At 42.9% G+C, this 23,356-nt stretch overlaps 1 protein-coding gene across 2 annotated transcripts in view; it reads right to left on the bottom strand.

The window, feature by feature from the left end:
* LOC118361210 (collagen alpha-1(XVIII) chain-like) overlaps window positions 1–23,356 on the bottom strand; it is a 134,978-nt gene that overhangs the window by 28,450 nt on the left and 83,172 nt on the right. For both annotated transcript variants that reach the window (XM_052483946.1, XM_052483945.1), the window contains exons 9-17: window positions 22,436–22,462; window positions 13,662–13,724; window positions 11,456–11,533; window positions 11,272–11,328; window positions 10,976–11,095; window positions 5,167–5,220; window positions 5,010–5,045; window positions 4,531–4,656; window positions 1,049–1,084 (exon numbers count right to left, since the gene is read on the bottom strand). In XM_052483946.1, coding sequence (XP_052339906.1) covers window positions 1,049–1,084; window positions 4,531–4,656; window positions 5,010–5,045; window positions 5,167–5,220; window positions 10,976–11,095; window positions 11,272–11,328; window positions 11,456–11,533; window positions 13,662–13,724; window positions 22,436–22,462 — 597 coding nt within the window. The remainder of the gene's footprint in view (window positions 1–1,048; window positions 1,085–4,530; window positions 4,657–5,009; window positions 5,046–5,166; window positions 5,221–10,975; window positions 11,096–11,271; window positions 11,329–11,455; window positions 11,534–13,661; window positions 13,725–22,435; window positions 22,463–23,356) is intronic.

Here is a 23,356-nt window from a genome sequence, read left to right as displayed (position 1 = left end):
TATATACAGACTACTGTGTCTAGTATATACAGACTACTGTGTCTAGTATATACAGACTACTGTGTCTAGTATATACAGACTACTGTGTCTAGTATATACAGACTACTGTGTCTAGTATATACAGACTACTGTGTCTAGTATATACAGACTACTATGTCTAGTATATACAGACTACTGTGTCTAGTATATACAGACTACTGTGTCTAGAAAAACAGACGACTGTGTCTAGTATATACAGACTACTGTGTCTAGTATATACAGACGACTGTGTCTAGTATAAACAGACTACTGTGTCTAGTATATACAGACTACTGTGTCTAGTATATACAGACTACTATGTCTAGTATAAACAGACTTCTGTGTCTAGTATATACAGACTACTGTGTCTAGTATAAACAGACTACTGTGTCTAGTATATACAGACTACTGTGTCTAGTATATACAGACTACTGTGTCTAGTATATACAGACTACTATGTCTAGTATATACAGACTACTGTGTCTAGTATATACAGACTACTGTGTCTAGTATATACAGACTACTGTGTCTAGTATATACAGACTACTGTGTCTAGTATATACAGACTACTGTGTCTAGTATATACAGACTACTGTGTCTAGTATATACAGACTACTGTGTCTAGTATATACAGACTACTGTGTCTAGTATAAACAGACTACTATGTCTAGTATATACAGACTACTGTGTCTAGTATATACAGACTACTGTGTCTAGTATATACAGACTACTATGTCTAGTATATACAGACTACTGTGTCTAGTATATACAGACTACTGTGTCTAGAAAAACAGACGACTGTGTCGAGCATACATGAGAACACCCAAGAGTCACGAAAATACTGCCGACGGCACGTATACGTTGACCTTGATGTCAGGTTGAAGTGTGTTTTTCGAGAGTAGCTCCCTTCCATAGATGGCTATTACCACAGTCGATGGATATCAATGGTACAGGATATTGTATTGAAACACGCCTGATAGGTACATTGAGTAAAGCCAGTATGTCAGTGATAGAAGACATGAGGGACTACCTTAGGTCCTGGACGGCCAGGTTTGTCAATAGGTCTCTGTGGAAAGCACCAGAAAAAAATTATTGTCAGTATTAATCGTACTTATTTTCATATTAATATCAGACTTATGAGCGAAAGGGTTGAAGTCCCCAGCAACGGCATAAGAAACCACTCTTTGTGTTCGAACCTGAATACTTCTGGCCATCACTGCCCCAAAGCCACCCAGTTCCCTAGAACCCTTCATGTCCTGCAAACAACATACAGTCAATGACAACTGATGTGTGCTAATGAAACATCTGGCACAAAATGGCTGCCGGGCATCACTAAGGTGGGTGGCTACACATTGGCAGAGAAGTAGAGGAGAAACGAGATGATTTACTACGCCCCAAAATCTATCCTCGTGAAATAAGAATGCAACATACGTCAAATCGAATAATATAATAATATAATAATATAATAATATAATAATATATGCCATTTATCAGAAGCTTTTATCCAAAGCGACTTACAGTCATGTGTGCATACATTCTACGTATGGGTGGTCCCGGGAATCGAACCCACTACCCTGGCGTTACAAGCGCCATGCTCTACCAACTGTGCTACAGAATGAGATGTTATTAGTCACATGCACCGAATACAGTAAATTGCTTACTTACATATCGCCCAACAAACAATGCAATTTAAAAAAAATAAGGATAAGAAATAAAAGTAACAAGTAATTAAAGAGCAGCAGTAAAATAACAATAGCAAGACTATATACAGAGGGGTGCCGGTACAGAGTCAATGTCCGGGGGCACCGGTTAGTTGAGGTAATATGTACATGTAGGTACATGTAAGTGACTATGCATAGATGGTAACGATAGACAGTATCAGCGGTGCAAAAGAGGGGGGGCAATGCAAATAGTCTGGGTAGTCATTTGATTAAATGTTCAGGAGTCTTATGGCTTGGAGGTAGAAGCTGTTTCGAAGCTTCTTGGACCTAGACTTGGTGCTCCAGTGCCACTTGCAATGCCGTAGCAGAGATAAAATTCTATGACTAGGGTGGCTGGAGTCTGACAATTTTTAGGGCCTTCCTCTGACACCACCTGGTATAGAGGTCCTGGATAGCAGGAAGCTTGTCCCCAGTGATGTACTGGGCTGCCTTGCGGTCGAAGGCCGAGCAGTTGCCATACCAGGCAGTGATGCAACCAGTCAAGATGCTCTTGATGTGGCAGCTGTAGAACCTTTTGAGGATCTGAAGAGCCGTGCCAAATCTTTTCAGTCTCCTGAGGGGGAATAGGTTTTGTCGTGCCCTCTTCACGACTGTCTTAGTGTGCTTGTACCTTGTTCGTTTGTTGGTGATGTGGGCACCAAAGAATTTGAAGCTGTCAACCTGCTCCACTGCAGCCTCGTTGATGAGAATGGGGGCATGCTTAGTCCTCTTTTTCTGTAGTCCACGATCATCTCCTTTGTCTTGATCAAGTTGAAGGAGAGGTCTCTGACCTCCTCCCTATAGGCTGTCTCGTTGTCGGTGATCAGACCTACCACTGTTGCGTCATCAGCAAATTGAATAACGGTGTTCGAGTCGTGCCTGGCCGTGCAGTCATGAGTAAACAGGGATTACAGGAGGGGACTAGGCACGCACCCATCATGAGGGGCCCCTGTGTTGAGGATCAGCGTGGCGGATGTGTTGTTACCTACCCTTACCACCTGGTGGCAGCCCATCAGGAAGTCCAGGATCCAGTTGCAGAGGGAGGTGTTTAGTCCCAGGGTCCTTAGTTTAGTGATGAGCTTTGAGGGCACTATGGTGTTGTACGCTGAGCTGTAGTCAATGAATAGCATTCTCACATAGGTGTTTATTTTGTCCAGGTGGGAAAGGGCAGTGTGGAGTGCAATAGAGATTGCATCATCTGTGGATCTGTTGGGGCGGTATGCAAATTTGGAGTGGGTCTAGAGTTTCTGGGATAATGGTGTTGATGTGAGCCATGACCAGCCTTTCAAAGCACTTCATGGCTACAGATGTGAGTGCTACAGGTTGGTCGTCATTTAGGCAGGTTACCTTAGTGTTCTTGGGCACAGGGACTCAGACAGGGAGAGGTTGAAAATGTCAGTGGAGACACTTGCCAGTTGGTCAGCGCATGCTCGCAGTATATGTTCTGGTAATCCATCTGGCCCCGCGGCCTTGTGAATATTGACCTGTTTAAAGGTTTAACTCACATTGGCTGAGGAGAGCTTGATCACACAGTCTTCCGGAACAGCTGGTGCTCTCATGCATGTTTTAGTGTTATTTGCATCATCAATGCACTTATTGATGAAGCCAATGACTGATGTGGTGTACTCCTCAATGCCATCGGAGGAATCCCGGAACATATTCCAGTCTGTGATAGCAAAACAGTCCTGTAGCTTACCATCTGCTTCATCTGACCACTTTTGTTGATCTAGTCACTAGTGCTTCCTGCATTAATTTTTGCTTGTAAGCAGGAATCAGGAGGATAGAATTATGGTCAGATTTGCCAAATGGAGGGCGAGGGAGAGCTTTGTATGAGTCTCTGTGTGTGGAGTATAGGTGTGGTTCAGAGTTCTTTTCCCTCTGGTTGCACATTTAACATGCTGATAGAAATTTGGTAAAACACATTTAAGTTTCACTGCATTAAAGTCTCCGGCTACTAGGAGCGCCACCTCTGGAGGGGCATTTTCTTGTTTGCTTATGGTGGAATACAGCTCATTCAATGCTGTCTTAGTTCCAGCCTCAGTCTGTGGTGGTATGTAAACAGCTATGAAAAATACAGATGAAAACTCTCTAGGTAGATAGTGTGGTCTACAGCTTATCATGAGATACTCTACCTCAGGCGAGCAATAGCTCGAGACTTGCTTAGATATCGTGCACCAGCTGTTATTTACAGAAATACATAGTCTGCCGCCCTTTGTCATACCAGATGCAGGTGGAGCATATAACCAGCCAGCTGTATGTTGATAGTGTCGTTGTTCAGCCACGACTCTGTGAAACATAAGATATTACAGTTTTGAATGTCCTGTTGGTAGTTTAATCTTCCGCGTAGATCATCGATTTTATTCTCCAAAGATTGCACGTTTGCTAGCAGAATGAAAGGAAGTGGAGGTTTATTTGATCGCCTACGAATTCTCAGAAGGCAGCCCCCCCTCTGGCCCCCTTTTCTCTGCCTCCTCTTCATGCAAATCACAGAGATCGGGGCCTGTTCCCGAGAAAGCAGTATATCATTCGCGTCGGGCGCATCAGACTCGTTAATAGAAAAAAAAAGATTCTGCCAGTCCGTGGTAAGTAATCACAGTCCTGATGTCCAGAAGTTATTTTCGGTCATAAGAGACGGTAGCGGCAATATTATGTACAAAATAATATGTCACAAACAATGCAATATAAACAAACAAAAACACAATCGTTTGGACACATAAAACATCAGTCTTCTTCTCTGGTGCCATTGTTACATCATGTACCGTATGTTTTTGACCCTCTGACAAACAGGAGAGCTGAGTGAGTGAAATCATACCTCCAGGTCCAAGCTGAAGCCCCGTCCTGGAGGTCCCGGTAGCCCAGGGGGCCCCCTCAGACCTGGCTTCCCCTCTGGTCCCTCTGAGCCGGGCAGACCTGGGAACCCTGCAGCACCTGGCTCCCCCTAGGAGAGAAACACAATGGTTCAGTCCAATAACCTCCTCAAGCAACATTTTTTGCATATGTGAAGGAACTGGATGGGTCTAAGTATTATGAAGCCCATTGGAAGGCATCACAGTAGCTTAGACCAATCGTTTCCTTCAGATCTGCATCCACTGATTGAGATGGGGCTAGATGTTGATTTTGGAGCATACAGCAGTCTTCTATTTATTTGGTTCTGGTTATTAGCAGTAATTATCCCTAGCTTCATATGTAGAGACCAGCTGTGTTTGGGTTGATTAGTGGTTAAAAGCAGTTGTGGTTTTTAGGGTCACTTCTAGGTTGGGGAGTAATGGATTAGCATGACTCAAACTGTACCTTTGGTCCATGTGTTCCGCTCAGACCCGGCTCACCCTGTCAAAGAGAAAGTTTCAATCAAATGAAATCCAATGTTCTTCAAGAAGCCCTTTTATTTATTTGTATTTTTTTACAATCACTACACAGGATATCAGAGGTCTACATCCATTAGTCGTACCTTCTCTCCTCTCTCGCCAGCTGGACCTGGGAACCCATCATTCCCATCAACGCCCTGGGAAATAGAACAATCACTTAGATTAGATGTGTTTCGGCGTAATGCATTTCTGTCTAGTACGGGATCTCTCCTACCGTCAGATTCTATTTGGCTAAGAAGTGTCTGAGCTGACGGCGCAGCAAGACTGTAGATTTATTTCCACCTTTCTAAAGCCTGTTAGGGATGATGCGAATTTTCACAGCTTTTCGCAGCTTTTTGTTAAAAATCGCGCAACATTTCAAAGTCCTGCTACTCATGCCAGGAATATAGTATATGCATATGATAAGTATGTGTGTATAGAAAACACTCTAAAGTCTCTAAAACTGGTTAAATTGTGTCTGTGGCTATAACAGAACGTGTTTAGGAGTAAAAATCCCAGGGAAAACTGTTTACCAAAAACACAAAAAAAATATTCATCCGCCAGTCAATGTATTGTCTAAGGCGATAGAAAATAGATGAGGTTCCGTTTAGAATGCCTACAGCTTCCACACGATGTCGCCAGTACTGGCATTTCATGGCTGGTTTATCCTTGGTGGGATGACGTATAGGCACTTCCTGTTTTGGGGCGAACCGGAGGAAGTTATGAAAGTGAAAAAATGGACGATGATTTCAAGACTTGCTGCTATCGAATACAGATCGGCCCGTGATCAATTTGATCGATTATTAACGTTTATTAATACCTAAAGTTGGTTTACAAAAGTAGTTTGAAGTGATTTGTAAAAGTTTATAGGCTACTTTTTTAATTTTAAAAAGTGAAGTTGCGTCTTGTAAAGGTGAATTTTCCTGGATCAGACAGTCCTTCATAAAATGACATTTTGGGTATACAATGACGGATTTAATCGGGAAAAAGACCCAATTGTGATGTTTATGGGACATATAGGAGTGCCAACAAAGAAGCTTGTCAAAGGTAATGAATGTTTTATATTTAGCGCCGGTTACCGCAAAATCTTTTGTTTAGGTCTCGTTCAGGTATTTCAGGGGGTGCATGCTATCAGATAATGGCTTCTCATGATTTCGCCGAAAAGCATTTTATAAATCTGACATGTTGGCTAGATTCACAACGAGTGTAGCTTTAATTGAGTATCTTGCGTGTGTGTTTTAATGAAAGTTTGAGTTTTATCGAGTACTATAGGTGGCGCTCTGAAATTTCCGCTGATTTGGTTCCTATACAGGAACCACCATCCGTAACAGGAAATAATTTTCTATTCAGAAGAGCCAGAACTCAATTCATAGTTTCAATGATGACAACTAAGATGAGATCAATGTCCTGTGTGTAATCCTTTCTCACAGTTAGTAAAAGCCTCATGCATTCCCATGTCAAAAGGCCATGGGGCTTTCATGAGGGTTATGTCCAGCTGCAGTCAGAAAGCCATTAGCCCACCGAGTGAAGGTTACATTGCTGCTTCATGGATTCTTAAACTTTTCATATGAGACTCTTTTACGATCTTTGTCCATTGGTCTTATTGTACTTTGTGAATCGTATCGTGAAACAAACTTAAAATGGTTTCTCTACAGATTAGGCGAGAGATCATTGACCTCAGCAATAACATTCTGTAATCTGTCATTCAGGCTGTTAAGCAATACCTCACCACTAGGAAAGTAAATCACTTTTGACCACAGATCTAGGATCAGACTAACCAACCAGCTACCTCCGATCCAGGGCTGAAAAAAAAGACCTGACTCTGTATCATTGGATAACACAGACTTTGCCCTGGTCTGTCAAACATGGAGGGTTGGAATTCCCATAGTGCTCTGTGATCAAGGTCCCTGGCTTTGAGCAGGCGAGACGTCAGAGCTGTAAACATGTTCTGAGGAGGGAAGGCTAGGAGGCTTCTATTGTGTGGTGCAGGCTAGACCACAGAGAGAGATAGAGGGACGCTGGCTGGGATTGTGGTTACCGTTGCAAATGGGAGCAGACTTGCTTATAAACACAGAGCTCCTTTTACAGCTTGGCTAAAAGACTGGGTGACACACAGTGTTCCAAAAGAGAACTTCAAAGAGCTGGTATCTAAGTGATGTCACTACTGTGCTCCTTCTAGATTGAGTAACAGATATGCAACACTAATAAAATGTCCCTTCTTTTTCACATTTACAAACGTGCTTAAGACAGGGTTTTAAACTTCAGTATAAGGGTTATCTAACCATTATATAACCACATCGGGTCGTTAACAAACTTAACTGTTTGTGATTAAAAGTGAAATTCCAACGCACTTTTTGAAACCGTTAAAAATAAAGCTGTAATATATAAGAACACGTCATGGCCTCCATGCCTCTGTCTACAGGCCTCCTCCCCCAAATCAACACAGGGCATCATCAAACACACTACAACTTCATGGCCTCCATGCCTCTGTCTACAGGCCTCCTCCCCCAAATCAACACAGGGCATCATCAAACACACTACAACTTGTCAAGGCAGCCAGATCAATGTCACCAGGGTCCAGCTCTATGGTGACCTCACCATGGTGACAGCTACTCTGGGTGCCTCAGTCGTCCGTTCAATCACTAACAAACATGGGGCCTCCAGAACCTTCTGGGTTTAAGCAAGCAGAACAAATTGCAGGGTTGTGGGGGAAGTACGGGATTTTTAGATGGTTTCCAGGAATCTCCTGTCATGTAGCGGGCAGAGCTGTGCCAAAGGGTTGCATGAAGGTTGCTGCTGGGCTTGACAAACCTTTGGGGATTAACTATTAACCTGGGAGATTAACTATTAACCTGGGGGATTCATTATTAATCTGGGGATTAACTATTAACCTGGGGATTAACTATTAACCTGGGAGATTAACTATTAACCTGGGGGATTCATTATTAACCTGGGGATTAACTATTAACCTGGGAGATTAACTATTAACCAGGGAGATTCATTATTAACCTGGGGGATTAACCTGGGGGATGAAGTATTAACCTGGGGGATGAACTATTAACCAGGGAGATTCATTATTAACCTGGGGGATTAACCTGGGGGATTAACTATTAACCTGGGGGATTAACTATTAACCTGGGGGATTAATTATGAACCTGGGGGATTAACCTGGGGGATTCATTATTAACCTGGGGGATTAACCTGGGGGATTCATTATTAACCTGGGGGATTAACCTGGGGGATTCATTATTAATCTGGGGGAATAATTATTAACCTGGGGGATTCATTATTAACCTGGGGGAATAATTATTAACCTGGGGGATTAATTATGTTGATTATCTGGCAGACACCTGGGGGATTAATTATTTTGATTACCAAGCAGACACCTGGGGAATTAATTATTTTGATTATCAGGCAGACACCTGGGGAATTAATTATTTTGATTATCAGGCAGACACCTGGGGGATTAACTATTTTTGATTATCAGGCAGACACCTGGGGAATTAATTATTTTGATTATCAGGCAGACACCTGGGGAATTAATTATTTTGATTATCAGGCAGACACCTGGGGGATTCATTATTTTGATTATCAGGCAGACACCTGGGGAATTAATTATTTTGATTATCAGGCAGACACCTGAGGAAATAATTATTTTGATTATCAGGCAGACACCTGGGGAATTAATTATGTTGATTATCTGGCAGACACCTGGGGGATTAATTATTTTGATTATCAGGCAGACACCTGGGGAATTAATTATGTTGATTATCTGGCAGACACCTGGGGGATTAATTATGTTGATTATCAGGCAGACACCTGGGGGATTAATTATGTTGATTATCAGGCAGACACCGGGGGGATTAAATATGTTGATTATCAGGCAGACACCTGGGGGATTAATTCTTTTGATTATCAGGCAGACACCTGGGGGATTAATTATGTTGATTATCAGGCAGACACCGGGGGGATTAAATATGTTGATTATCAGGCAGACACCTGGGGGATTAATTATGTTGATTATCAGGCAGACACCGGGGGGATTAAATATGTTGATTATCAGGCAGACACCTGGGGGATTAATTATGTTGATTATCAGGCAGACACCTGGGGGATTAATTATGTTGATTATCAGGCAGACACCTGTGGGATTAATTATGTTGATTATCAGGCAGACACCTGGGGGATTAATTATGTTGATTATCAGGCAGACACCTGGGGAATTAATTATTTTGATTATCAGGCAGACACCTGGGGAATTAATTATTTTGATTATCAGGCAGACACCTGGGGGATTAATTATGTTGATTATCAGGCAGACACCTGGGGAATTAATTATTTTGATTATCAGGCAGACACCTGGGGGATTAATTATGTTGATTATCAGGCAGACACCTGGGGGATTAATTATGTTGATTATCAGGCAGACACCTGGGGGATTAATTATGTTGATTATCAGGCAGACACCTGGGGGATTAATTATGTTGATTATCAGGCAGACACCTGGGGGATTAATTATGTTGATTATCAGGCAGACACCTGGGGAATTAATTATTTTGATTATCAGGCAGACACCTGGGGAATTAATTATTTTGATTATCAGGCAGACACCTGGGGGATTAATTATGTTGATTATCAGGCAGACACCTGGGGAATTAATTATTTTGATTATCAGGCAGACACCTGGGGGATTAATTATGTTGATTATCAGGCAGACACCTGGGGGATTAATTATGTTGATTATCAGGCAGACACCTGGGGGATTAATTATGTTGATTATCAGGCAGACACCTGGGGAATTAATTATTTTGATTATCAGGCAGACACCTGGGGAATTAATTATTTTGATTATCAGGCAGACACCTGGGGGATTAATTATGTTGATTATCAGGCAGACACCTGGGGAATTAATTATTTTGATTATCAGGCAGACACCTGGGGGATTAATTATGTTGATTATCTGGCAACGCTTTGTTCTAAGAAATTAATTTGCAAAGCACACACACACACACACACACACACACACACACACACACACACACACACACACACACACACACACACACACACACACACACACACACACACACACACACACACACACACACACACACACACACTTCACCAGACCCATTTGCCTTATAGGCCTCTGATAGGACCAGAATATAATACCTATAATAAGTAAGTAATGTCGGTCAGCATTTCACTGTCACGTTGTATTCAGCATTTCACTGTCACGTTGTATTCAGCATTTCACTGTCACGTTGTATTCAGCATTTCACTGTAACATCTACACCTGTTGTATTCAGCATTTCACTGTAACATCTACACCTGTTGTATTCAGCATTTCACTGTAACATCTACACCTGTTGTATTCACCATTTCACTGTCACGTCTACTACACCTGTTGTATTCAGCATTTCACTGTGAGGTCAACTACACCTGTTGTATTCAGCATTTCACTGTGAGGTCTACTACACCTGTTGTATTCAGCATTTCACTGTGAGGTCTACTACACCTGTTGTATTCAGCATTTCACTGTAACATCTACACCTGTTGTATTCAGCATTTCATTGTGAGGTCTACTACACCTGTTGTATTCAGCATTTCACTGTAAGGTCTACTACACCTGTTGTATTCAGCATTTCACTGTGAGGTCTACTACACCTGTTGTATTCAGCATTTCACTGTGAGGTCTACTACACCTGTTGTATTCAGCATTTCACTGTAAGGTCTACTACACCTGTTGTATTCAGCATTTCACTGTAAGGTCTACTACACCTGTTGTATTCAGCATTTCACTGTGAGGTCTACTACACCTGTTGTATTCAGCATTTCACTGTAAGCTGTTGATTTCGGCGCAAGTGACGAATAAAATTGGATTTGATGGAGTTTCAGTGTTTGGTGACTCACAGGCAGTCCAGGTTTACCCATCTCTCCATCCTTCCCGTTTTCCCCGGGAGCCCCAGGGGACGCAGAGAGGCCCTCAGATGAACCTGGGGGCCCAGGAAGCCCTGGAGGACCAGGTGGACCCTGGATGAAGAAAATAAATCAATCACATTAACGCTAACAAAATAACACGATACATCTGTCATAACGCATAAATGCATATGCTAATTTATGTGTGCCCAAATGGTGTTTGTGGCTATAGTCAGAGAGCAGAACAGCAGCAGGTGGATTCTAGAGATTTGAAAAGGATGACCACTCACTGTCATAATCTCTGTGTCTCCGTCAAAGTACTCTATGCCTGAGCCGTCCACACCATCCTGCAAACCACATACGCTTACAATGAATGAATGAACTGATGACTCAACGAAAACAACCAAATCAATCTTCCAAATAATTCTTCCATCCATCTTTTCACATCGGTGTGGTTCATTCCACACTACATACCGGGGATCTGGAGGAGTTGGGTCGACCCGGTGGTCCAGGAGGTCCGGGGGGACCAGGTTTGCCCACTCCAGAATCACCCTTCAGGGGTCAACAAACAAACACAATCCAGGGTTAAAACACAACAACCAAGTACAACAGTGTTTTTTAATCTAATCCTGGGAGACCCTTGTTGGATAATGCAGATTTTAGTTCTGGCCCAGCACTAACACACCGGATGTAATTAATCGCCAACCCTTGATGTAATTAATCACCAGCCCTTGATGTAATTAATCACCAGCCCTTGATGTAATTGATCGCCAGCCCTTGATGTAATTAATCACCAGCCCTTGATGTAATTAATCACCAGCCCTTGATGTAATTAATCACCAGCCCTTGATGTAATTAATCACCAGCCCTTGATGTAATTAATCACCAGCCCTTGATGTAATTGATCGCCAGCCCTTGATGTAATTAATCACCAGCCCTTGATGTAATTAATCGCCAGCCCTTGATGTAATTAATCACCAACCCTTGATGTAATTAATCACCAGCCCTTGATGTAATTAATCACCAGCCCTTGATGTAATTAATCGCCAGCCCTTGATGTAATTAATCACCAACCCTTGATGTAATTAATCGCCAGCCCTTGATGTAATTAATCACCAGCCCTTGATGTAATTAATCACCAGCCCTTGATGTAATTCATCGCCAACCCTTGATGTAATTCATCGCCAGCCCTTGATGAAATTAATCGCCAGCCCTTGATGTAATTAATCGCCAGCCCTTGATGTAATTAATCGCCAACCCTTGATGTAATTGATCGCCAACCCTTGATGTAATTAATCTCCAACCCTTGATGTAATTTATCTCCAACCCTTGATGTAATTAATCGCCAACCCTTGATGTAATTGATCGCCAACCCTTGATGTAATTAATCTCCAACCCTTGATGTAATTTATCTCCAACCCTTGATGTAATTGATCGCCAACCCTTGATGTAATTGATCGCCAACCCTTGATGTAATTGATCGCCAACCCTTGATGTAATTGATCGCCAACCCTTGATGTAATTGATCGCCAACCCTTGATGTAATTAATCGCCAGCCCTTGATGTAATTGATCGCCAGCCCTTGATGTAATTGATCGCCAACCCTTGATGTAATTGATCGCCAACCCTTGATGTAATTAATCGCCAGCCCTTGATGTAATTGATTGCCAGCCCTTGATGTAATTGATCGCCAACCCTTGATGTAATTGATCTCCAACCCTTGATGTAATTGATCGCCAACCCTTGATGTAATTGATCTCAAACCCTTGATGTAATTAATCGCCAGCCCTTGATGTAATTAATCGCCAACCCTTGATGTAATTAATCGCCAACCCTTGATGTAATTGATCGCCAACCCTTGATGTAATTGATCGCCAACCCTTGATGTAATTGATCGCCAACCCTTGATGTAATTGATCTCCAACCCTTGATGTAATTGATTGCCAACCCTTGATGTAATTAATCGCCAACCCTTGATGTAATTGATCGCCAACCCTTGATGTAATTAATCGCCAGCCCTTGATGTAATTGATCGCCAACCCTTGATGTAATTTATCTCTAACCCTTGATGTAATTGATCGCCAACCCTTGATGTAATTGATCGCCAGCCCTTGATGTAATTAATCGCCAACCCTTGATGTAATTGATCGCCAACCCTTGATGTAATTCATCACCAGCCCTTGATGTAATTCATCACCAGCCCTTGATGTAATTGATCTCCAACCCTTGATGTAATTGATCGCCAGCCCTTGATGTAATTAATCGCCAACCCTTGATGTAATTGATCGCCAGCCCTTGATGTAATTGATCGCCAGCCCTTGATGTAATTGATCTCCAACCCTTGATGTAATTAATCGCCAGCCCTTGATGTAATTAATCTCCAACCCTTGATGTAATTGATCTCCAACCCTTGATGTAATTGATCTCCAACCCTTGATGTAATTAATCGCCAACCCTTGATGTAATTGATCGCCAGCCCTTGATGTAATTCATCGCCAACCCTTGATGTAATTGATCGCCAACCCTTGATGTTGGTGTTTGGGTCAGAGCAAAACATTTGCAATAAAGTAGAGCACCGCTGAACTATTCATCGGTAGTGGAGCTAAAAGCTGTAGGACACTAGAACGTCATATACCGTCTGCAGCAGTGAAAGGAGGTTAGACAGTATGTGATGTTGCACCTTGTCTCCTTTGGGACCAGGATCTCCTGGCAAGCCTGGGAATCCCTGAACTCCAGTTTCTCCCTGTGGTAGGAAACACAGCAAGTGAGGATTATCAACATGAGAAATGGCTGATGGGTTAAAACATATGAAGATATCCACATGGGTTGAGTACAGTTACAATAGGCTTTCTAACAATGATTGGTGGACTGACAGCAGTTGACGATTGGATGGATGTGTGGCCCTTCCTTCCAGAGTTATATCACTCCAGACAGTTTTCACTATAACAGTTATCTTATCCCTCTCTGAGGTACCTTTATGAGTCTCAGACAGACAGACAGACAGACAGACAGACAGACAGACAGACAGACAGACAGACAGACAGACAGACACACAACCCCATACAGATGTACCACACATGAGACATGTGTGAGCAGCACCCCATATCTCTTCACACAGAGGTCAGGGGACCTGGGCTTCAGAGTTGATCAAACCCACAGGTGGGCAGGTGCTCTCGTTTCACTAGATCGAAACGCACAGGAGCAGATCAAAGACCCCCTAGAGGGACCACAGTAGAAGATTCTCTCTCCATCGCTCATCTCTGACGTCCAGGGACGTGAGTTGTAAATAAACACAGACTCAACTTTCCTCATTTTTGTAAAACATTTCCAAATGACTGCCTCCCCCTTTCCTCCGAAGTTGGCTTAGGGACTGGGTCTGGTGTACACATGTGAGGTATCGGCTGTGTGCGCCTCAGAAGCCGTGGAGTGTTTACAGTGGAATGAGAATATTTGTGTTCTTGAGATAGAGAGTGTGGGAATTACTGTATACAGCAGAACAACAGAGTCAAGTCTCTGTTATGTAGTGTGTACTGTAGGGCCTTATTGGGTGGAGATTCAGAATAAAACACAATACTGGAACTACTCTGTACACTATTTTAAAAGAAAAATAGTTAACTTTTTTTTTTGATTGCTAACATGCATTGGTCAAAACTGAAGTCACACTGTCAAAATTCTTCACACAGTCAGCGAAACAGAAGTGTATGTGGACCAAACTGTGAATCATTTTAATTCCTTTCACACAAAATGCATTCAATGACCACATTCTCTGAAATTCACAAACTCTTTTCTCATTCATACTCCACCACCTGCTAAACTATATATTTGCAGCACATGTTTTCAAATGCTAACACACTGTTTCCAAAACTGTTAAAAACACATTCAAAACAGAATGATGGCAAATGTTGTGCATTTCTGCAGTAACCAAACTGAAACATATCGAACATCTCGGCAGAATATTTAATCATTCCAAACACAGCAGTTTCAGCTGAAAGCCGACGCAAGTGTCCTCTTTTAGTCTCGTTACCAAACAAACAAAAGAGGACGACTTCAGAATGATTTAGTTTGGAGACATGGATCAAGGAAGACAGGTTGGTGGGGGAAAGAAGAGTGTCAGGGAGAGGGAGAATGCGTGGAGGACAAAGGAGAGGAAGACCAAGAGCGGTGGTCTCTGATGAGATAAGGGCCACAATTATTGACCATGTTGTTGTAAGGGTTGTCTTCCTCTTCTGAGGAGGAGGAGTAAGGATCGGACCAAAGCGCAGCGTGGTAAGTGTTCATGATGATTTTAATAAAGACAAATGAACACTCGAACAAAACAATAAACGATGACGTGAATAACCGAAACAGTACCGTGTGGCCCAAACACTCACACGGAAACCAAACACCCACCAACCAAAAGTGAAACCCAGGCTACCTAAGTATGATTCTCAATCAGGGACAACAATTGACAGCTGCCTCTGATTGAGAACCATACTAGGCCGAACTCAAAAACCAACATAGAAAAACAAACATAGACTGCCCACCCCAACTCGCGCCCTGACCATACTCAAACAAAGACAAAAACAAAGGAACTAACGTCAGAACGTGACAGTTGTAAACCATGGTCTCTCTTTGAGAGAGGCTGGTTTAAGGGTGAAACCCAATCTGCAGCGTTCAACAGTTGCATCAATAATAGTAGAACTTTTCCAGCAAAACAACAGGTGAGATTTGCATCCGTCAATGATAATTGAACTACATATTACAGTATGTTCACATTTTTTACATGTTCTGACAAGTTGAAATATATTGATTGTTTTTTTTTTTCAGTAGGATGCAAAGGTTGACTCACACAGGAAGGAGAGAAAGAATGTTATCAGATCCGCAGGAAATTGACATTGTTGCCATGGTAATTGCCAAAAATGCAATAAAACTGCGAGAAATTCAGGACAGAGTGCTGACAGACTATATCACTGTTGGGACTGTGAATACGATCAGCACAACGACGATATCACTGTTGGGAATGTGAATACGATCAGCACAACGACGATATCACTGTTGGGAATGTGAAAACGATCAGCACAACGACGATATCACTGTTGGGAATGTGAATACGATCAGCACAACGACAATATCACTGTTGGGAATGTGAATACGATCAGCACAACGACAATATCACTGTTGGGAATGTGAATACGATCAGCACAACGACAATATCACTGTTGGGAATGTGAATACGATCAGCACAACAACAATATCACTGTTGGGAATGTGAATACGATCAGCACAACGACAATATCACTGTTGGGAATGTGAATACGATCAGCACAACGACAATATCACTGTTGGGAATGTGAATACGATCAGCACAACGACAATATCACTGTTGGGAATGTGAATACGATCAGCACAACGACAATATCACTGTTGGGAATGTGAATACGATCAGCACAACGACAATATCACTGTTGGGAATGTGAATACGATCAGCACAACGACAATATCACTGTTGGGAATGTGAATACGATCAGCACAACGACAATATCACTGTTGGGAATGTGAATACGATCAGCACAACGACAATATCACTGTTGGGAATGTGAATACGATCAGCACAACGACAATATCACTGTTGGGAATGTGAATACGATCAGCACAACGACAATATCACTGTTGGGAATGTGAATACGATCAGCACAACGACAATATCACTGTTGGGAATGTGAATACGATCAGCACAACGACAATATCACTGTTGGGAATGTGAATACGATCAGCACAACGACAATATCACTGTTGGGAATGTGAATACGATCAGCACAACGACAATATCACTGTTGGGAATGTGAATACGGTCAGCACAACGACAATATCACTGTTGGGACTGTGAATACGGTCAGCACAACGACAATATCACTGTTGGGACTGTGAATACGGTCAGCACAACGACAGTTGAGTCCTAGAGAAACATAAAATAAGGATGAAGCAGCTGTACCCATTGACAGAAACGGTGAACGTGTGAATGAACTCTGGTATCAATATGTCCAGGTAATATGTCTGTTTAATAACCAAACAGGGAACATACACAGCTACTCATAATGTAAAGTACTGTGAAACTGTGGATTTACTGTATTTTAGAGAGTCATGGAGATGGAAGCCAGGCAAACTGCATACTTTGTGGATGAAGCTGGATTTAACCAGGCAGAAAAACACGCCACAGGAGAAGAAATGTGATTGGACAGAGAGCAACCGTGGATGTCCCAGGCCAGAGAGGAGCTAACATCAATGTGTGCAGAACTGTCCAATTATGGTTTACACAAACCACTCATCGGCCCCTAGAATACAGAGAGGATCATTTATTTTCTGGAGGACCTGCATAATCGACTTGTGCCAGCGGAGGAAAGAGGGGCAAGAAACTCCCCTCTACCTTCGTTGTTGTGTGGGATCATGTGGCATTCCACCACTCTGCTGCACTGCCTTCGTTGTTGTGTAGGATAATGTGGCATTCCACCTCTCTGCTGCACTGCCTTCGTTGTTGTGTGGGATAATGTGGCATTCCACCACTCTGCTGCACTGCCTTCGTTGTTGTGTGGGATAATGTGGCGTTCCACCACTCTGCTGCACTGCCTTCGTTGTTGTGTGGGATAATGTGGCATTCCACCACTCTGCTGCAGTGCCTTCGTTGTTGTGTAGGATAATGTGGCATTCCACCTCTCTGCTGCACTGCCTTCGTTGTTGTGTGGGATAATGTGGCATTCCACCACTCTGCTGCACTGCCTTCGTTGTTGTGTGGGATAATGTGGCGTTCCACCACTCTGCTGCACTGCCTTCGTTGTTGTGTGGGATAATGTGGCATTCCACCACTCTGCTGCACTGCCTTCGTTGTTGTGTAGGATAATGTGGCATTCCACCACTCTGCTGCAGTGCCTTCGTTGTTGTGTGGGATAATGTGGCGTTCCACCACTCTGCTGCACTGCCTTCGTTGTTGTGTAGGATAATGTGGCGTTCCACCACTCTGCTGCACTACCTTCGTTGTTGTGTGGGATAATGTGGCGTTCCACCACTCTGCTGCACTGCCTTCGTTGTTGTGTAGGATAATGTGGCATTCCACCGCTCTGCTGCGCTGCCTTCGTTGTTGTATAGGATAATGTGGCATTCCACCACTCTGCTGCACTGCCTTCGTTGTTGTGTGGGATAATGTGGCATTCCACCACTCTGCTGCACTACCTTCGTTGTTGTGTAGGATAATGTGGCATTCCACCACTCTGCTGCAGTGCCTTCGTTGTTGTGTGGGATAATGTGGCATTCCACCTCTCTGCTGCAGTGCCTTCGTTGTTGTGTGGGATAATGTGGCATTCCACCGCTCTGCTGCACTGCCTTCGTTGTTGTGTGGGATAATGTGGCATTCCACCACTCTGCTGCACTGCCTTCGTTGTTGTGTGGGATAATGTGGCATTCCACCACTCTGCTGCACTGCCTTCGTTGTTGTGTGGGATAATGTGGCATTCCACCACTCTGCTGCACTGCCTTCGTTGTTGTGTGGGATAATGTGGCATTCCACCACTCTGCTGCACTACCTTCGTTGTTGTGTGGGATCATGTGGCATTCCACCACTCTGCTGCAGTCACAGACTGGTTTACTGCACATCCCAGGATGTCAGTACTGTTCCTGCCTCCATACTCACCCTTCCTAAACCACATAGAGGAGTTTTTCTCTGCGTGGAGGTGGAAGGTTTATGACCAACATCCACATGACCAGATGTCCTTACTGGATAATATGAATGCAGGGTGTGGAGACACTTCTCCTGAAGACTGACAGGGTGTGGAGACACTTCTCCTGAAGACTGTCAGGGTGTGGAGACACTTCTCCTGAAGACTGCCAGGGTGTGGAGACACTTCTCCTGAAGATTTCCAGGGTGTGGAGACACTTCTCCTGAAGACTGCCAGGGTGTGGAGACACTTCTCCTGAAGACTGGCAGGGTGTGGAGACACTTCTCCTGAAGACTGCCAGGGTGTGGAGACACTTCTCCTGAAGACTGCCAGGGTGTGGAGACACTTCTCCTGAAGACTGCCAGGGTGTGGAGACACTTCTCCTGAAGACTGCCAGGGTGTGGAGACACTTCTCCTGAAGACTGCCAGGGTGTGGAGACACTTCTCCTGAAGACTGGCAGGGTGTGGAGACACTTCTCCTGAAGACTGCCAGGGTGTGGAGACACTTCTCCTGAAGACTGCCAGGGTGTGGAGACACTTCTCCTGAAGACTGCCAGGGTGTGGAGACACTTCTCCTGAAGACTGCCAGGGTGTGGAGACACTTCTCCTGAAGACTGGCAGGGTGTGGAGACACTTCTCCTGAAGACTGCCAGGGTGTGGAGACACTTCTCCTGAAGACTGCCAGGGTGTGGAGACACTTCTCCTGAAGACTGCCAGGGTGTGGAGACACTTCTCCTGAAGACTGGCAGGGTGTGGAGACACTTCTCCTGAAGACTGCCAGGGTGTGGAGACACTTCTCCTGAAGACTGCCAGGGTGTGGAGACACTTCTCCTGAAGACTGGCAGGGTTGGATTAGACATTCCAGAATATACTTTCCAAGATGCATTGCCAAAGACATGAGATGTGATGTTGATGAGAACTTGGCCAAACTTGGCCAAATGCAGGAGAGAGAGAGAACTAGAACCCTCACAGTACTGTACAGTATGTGATTATACTATACATGTTGATGAGAACTAGAACCCTCACAGTACTGTACACTAATGGTGATTATATTATACATGTTGATGAGAACTAGAACCCTCACAGTACTGTACAGTATGAGTGATTATACTATACATGTTGATGAGAACTAGAACCCTCACAGTACTGTACAGTATGAGTGATTATATTATACATGTTGATGAGAACTAGAACCCTCACAGTACTGTACAGTATGAGTGATTATACTACACATGTTGAGGAGAACCAGAACCCTCACAGTACTGTACAGTATGAGTGATTATACTATACATGTTGATGAGAACTAGAACCCTCACAGTACTGTACAGTATGAGTGATTATACTATACATGTTGATGAGAACTAGAACCCTCACAGTACTGTACAGTATGAGTGATTATATTATACATGTTGATGAGAACCAGAACCCTCACAGTACTATACAGTATGAGTGATTATACTAGACATGTTGATGAGAACTAGAACCCTCACAGTACTGTACAGTATGAGTGATTATACTACACATGTTGATGAGAACTAGAACCCTCACAGTACTGTACAGTATGCGTGATTATAATGGTTGATGTTTTAAATTATTATTATTATTGGAATTTCAGGAATTTGTTTCAACTTGACATTTTTCACAAGTAAAATTAAGGCTATTGAAGCAAATTGCTGCAGTTCTGATTAATTCTTGATACATATACTTTAGTACAGTCAATAAAGTGAAAATGTGTTATTCTTATTCTATAATGAAATACTGATTTATGTGAACAAATCATTCAAACTTCAAAGAGAAAAGTTAATAATGTACAGTGGGGAGAACAAGTATTTGATACACTGCCGATTTTGCAGGTTTTCCTACTTACAAAGCATGTAGAGGTCTGTAATTGTTATCATAGGTACACTTCAACTGTGAGAGACGGAATCTAAAACAAAAATCCAGAAAATCACATGGTATGATTTTTAAGTAATTAATTTGCATTTTATTGCATGACATAAGTATTTGATAAATCAGAAAAGCAGAACTTAATATTTGGTACAGAAACCTTTGTTTGCAATTACAGAGATCATACGTTTCCTTTAGTTCTTGACCAGGTTTGCACACACTGCAGCAGGGATTTTGGCCCTCTCCTCCATACAGACCTTCTCCAGATCCTTCAGGTTTCGGGGCTGTCGATGGGCAATACGGACTTTCAACTCCCTCAAAAGATTTTCTATTGGGTTCAGGTCTGGAGACTGGCTAGGGCACTCCAGGACCTTGAGATGTTTCTTACGGAGCCACTCCTTAGTTGCCCTGGCTGTGTGTTTTCGGGTCGTTGTCATGCTGGAAGACCCAGCCACGACCCATCTTCAATGCTCTTACTGAGGGAAGGAGGTTGTTGGCCAAGATCTCGCGATACATGGCCCCATCCATCCTCCCCTCAATACGGTGCAGTCGTCCTGTCCCCTTTACAGAAAAGCATCCCCAAAGAATGATGTTTCCACTTCCATGCTTCCTTCACGGTTGGGATGGTGTTCTTGGGGTTGTACTCATCCTTCCTCTTCCTCCAAACACGGCGAGTGGAGTTTAGACCAAAAAGCTCTATTTTTGTCTCATCAGACCACATGACCTTCTCCCATTCCTCCTCTGGATCATCCAGATGGTCATTGGCAAACTTCAGACGGGCCTGGACATGCGCTGGCTTGAGCAGGGGGACCTTGCGTGCGCTGCAGGATTTTAATCCATGACGGCGTAGTGTGTTACTAATGGTTTTCTTTGTGGCCCCAGCTCTCTTCAGGTCATTGACCAGGTCTTGCCGTGTAGTTCTGGGCTGATCCCTCACCTTCCTCATGATCATTGATGCCCCACGAGGTGAGATCTTGCATGGAGCCCCAGACCGAGGGTGATTGACTGTCATCTTGAACTTCTTCCATTTTCAAATAATTGAGCCAACAGTTGTTGCTTTCTCACCAAGCTGCTTGCCTATTGTCCTGTAGCCCATCCCAGCCTTGTGCAGGTCTCCGATTTTATCCCTGATGTCATTACACAGCTCTCTGGTCTTGGTCATTGTGGAGAGGTAGGAGTCTGTTTGATTGAGTGTGTGCAGGTGCAGTTAATACAGGTAATGAGTGGAGAACAGGAGGGCTTCTTAAAGAAAAACTAACAGGTCTGTGAGAGCCAAAATTCTTACTGGTTGGTAGGTAATCAAATACTTATGTCATGCAATAAGATGCAAATTAATTACTTAAAAATCATACAATGTGATTTTCTGGATTCTTGTTTTAGATTCTGTCTCTCACAGTTGAAGTGTACCTATGATAAAACTTACAGACCTCTACATGCTTTGTAAGTAGGAAAACCTGCAAAATCTGCAGTGTATCAAAAACTTGTTCTCCCCACTGTATGTAATGCTCCCTGTTAGTGTTTTTTAGGTCAGAGCGTTGTGAGTGACAATGTATTCTTTCTGAGTGAGAACTGTTGCCAGTGTTATGGTCGAACAAGCTTATTTTGAGATATGTGTGAAGTGTTTTGGTTGTTCGAGTGAGTTTTGGAGGTGAGATTAACTGTTTGGCAAAGATGCATGTTGGTAATGCAGACTGTAAATACTTTTGAAAAAGTGGCTTCAAAATTGACCGATGCTTGTTAGCAATTGAATAAAACTATAAGTCCCACAATGCAGTTTGCCTATAGTGATCTCAGCTCAGATGTTTAAGTCTAGTAATGATGAACGTTTGAAGTCCTAAGGAATGAAAGATAAGCCACAATGACATGCATGAAGAATACTCACAGGGTTTCCGTCTATCCCTCCACTGCCCTAGAGAACACAAAACATATACATTTTTTATTTATTTCACCTTTATTTAACCAGGTAGGCCAGTTGAGAACAAATTCTCACAACTGTGACCTGGCCAAGATAAAGCAAAGAAGTTTGACACATATAACAACACAGAGTTACACATGGAGTAAACAAACATACAGTCAATAATACAGTGAGTGCAAATGAGGTAAGATAAAGGAGGTAAGGCAATAAATAGGCCATGGTGGCGAAGTAATTACAATATCGCAATTAAACACTGTACAGTACCGTGTCAAAAGTTTAAACACACCTACTCATTCAAGGGTTTTTCTTTATTTTTACTATTCTCTACATTATAGAATAATAGTGAAGACATCAAAATTATGAAATAACACATATGGAATCATATAGTAACCAAAAAAGTGTTTTAGATTTGAGATTCTTTAAAGTAGCCATCCTTTGCCTTGATGACAGCTTTTCATACTCTCAACCAGCTTCATGAGGTAGTCACCTGGAATGCATTTCAAATAACAGGTGTGCCTTGTTAAAAGTAAATTTCCTTAATTTGTTTGAGCCAATCGGTTGTGTTGTGAAAAGGTAAGGGTGGTATACAGAAGATAGACCTATTTGGTAAAATACCCTGCCACCTCTACACTCTAACCACTAGGCTACCTGCCACCTCTACACTCTAACCACTAAAAATACCAAATCCGTATTATGGCAAGAACAGCTCAAACAAGCAAAAACAATTTACAACAGCGACCTGGCCAAGATAAAGCAAAGCAGTTCAACACATACAACAACACAGAGTTACACATGGAGTAAAACAAACATACAGTCAATAATACAGTAGAAACATAAGTCTATATACAATGTGAGTGAGGTGAGATTAAGGGAGGTAAAGGCAAAAAA

The sequence above is a fragment of the Oncorhynchus keta genome, chromosome 28 (assembly GCF_023373465.1).
Source record: "Oncorhynchus keta strain PuntledgeMale-10-30-2019 chromosome 28, Oket_V2, whole genome shotgun sequence".
NCBI lineage: Eukaryota > Metazoa > Chordata > Actinopteri > Salmoniformes > Salmonidae > Oncorhynchus > Oncorhynchus keta.
The sequence above is the reverse complement of the archived record's forward strand: the minus strand, read 5'-3'. Positions and strand labels throughout refer to the sequence as shown.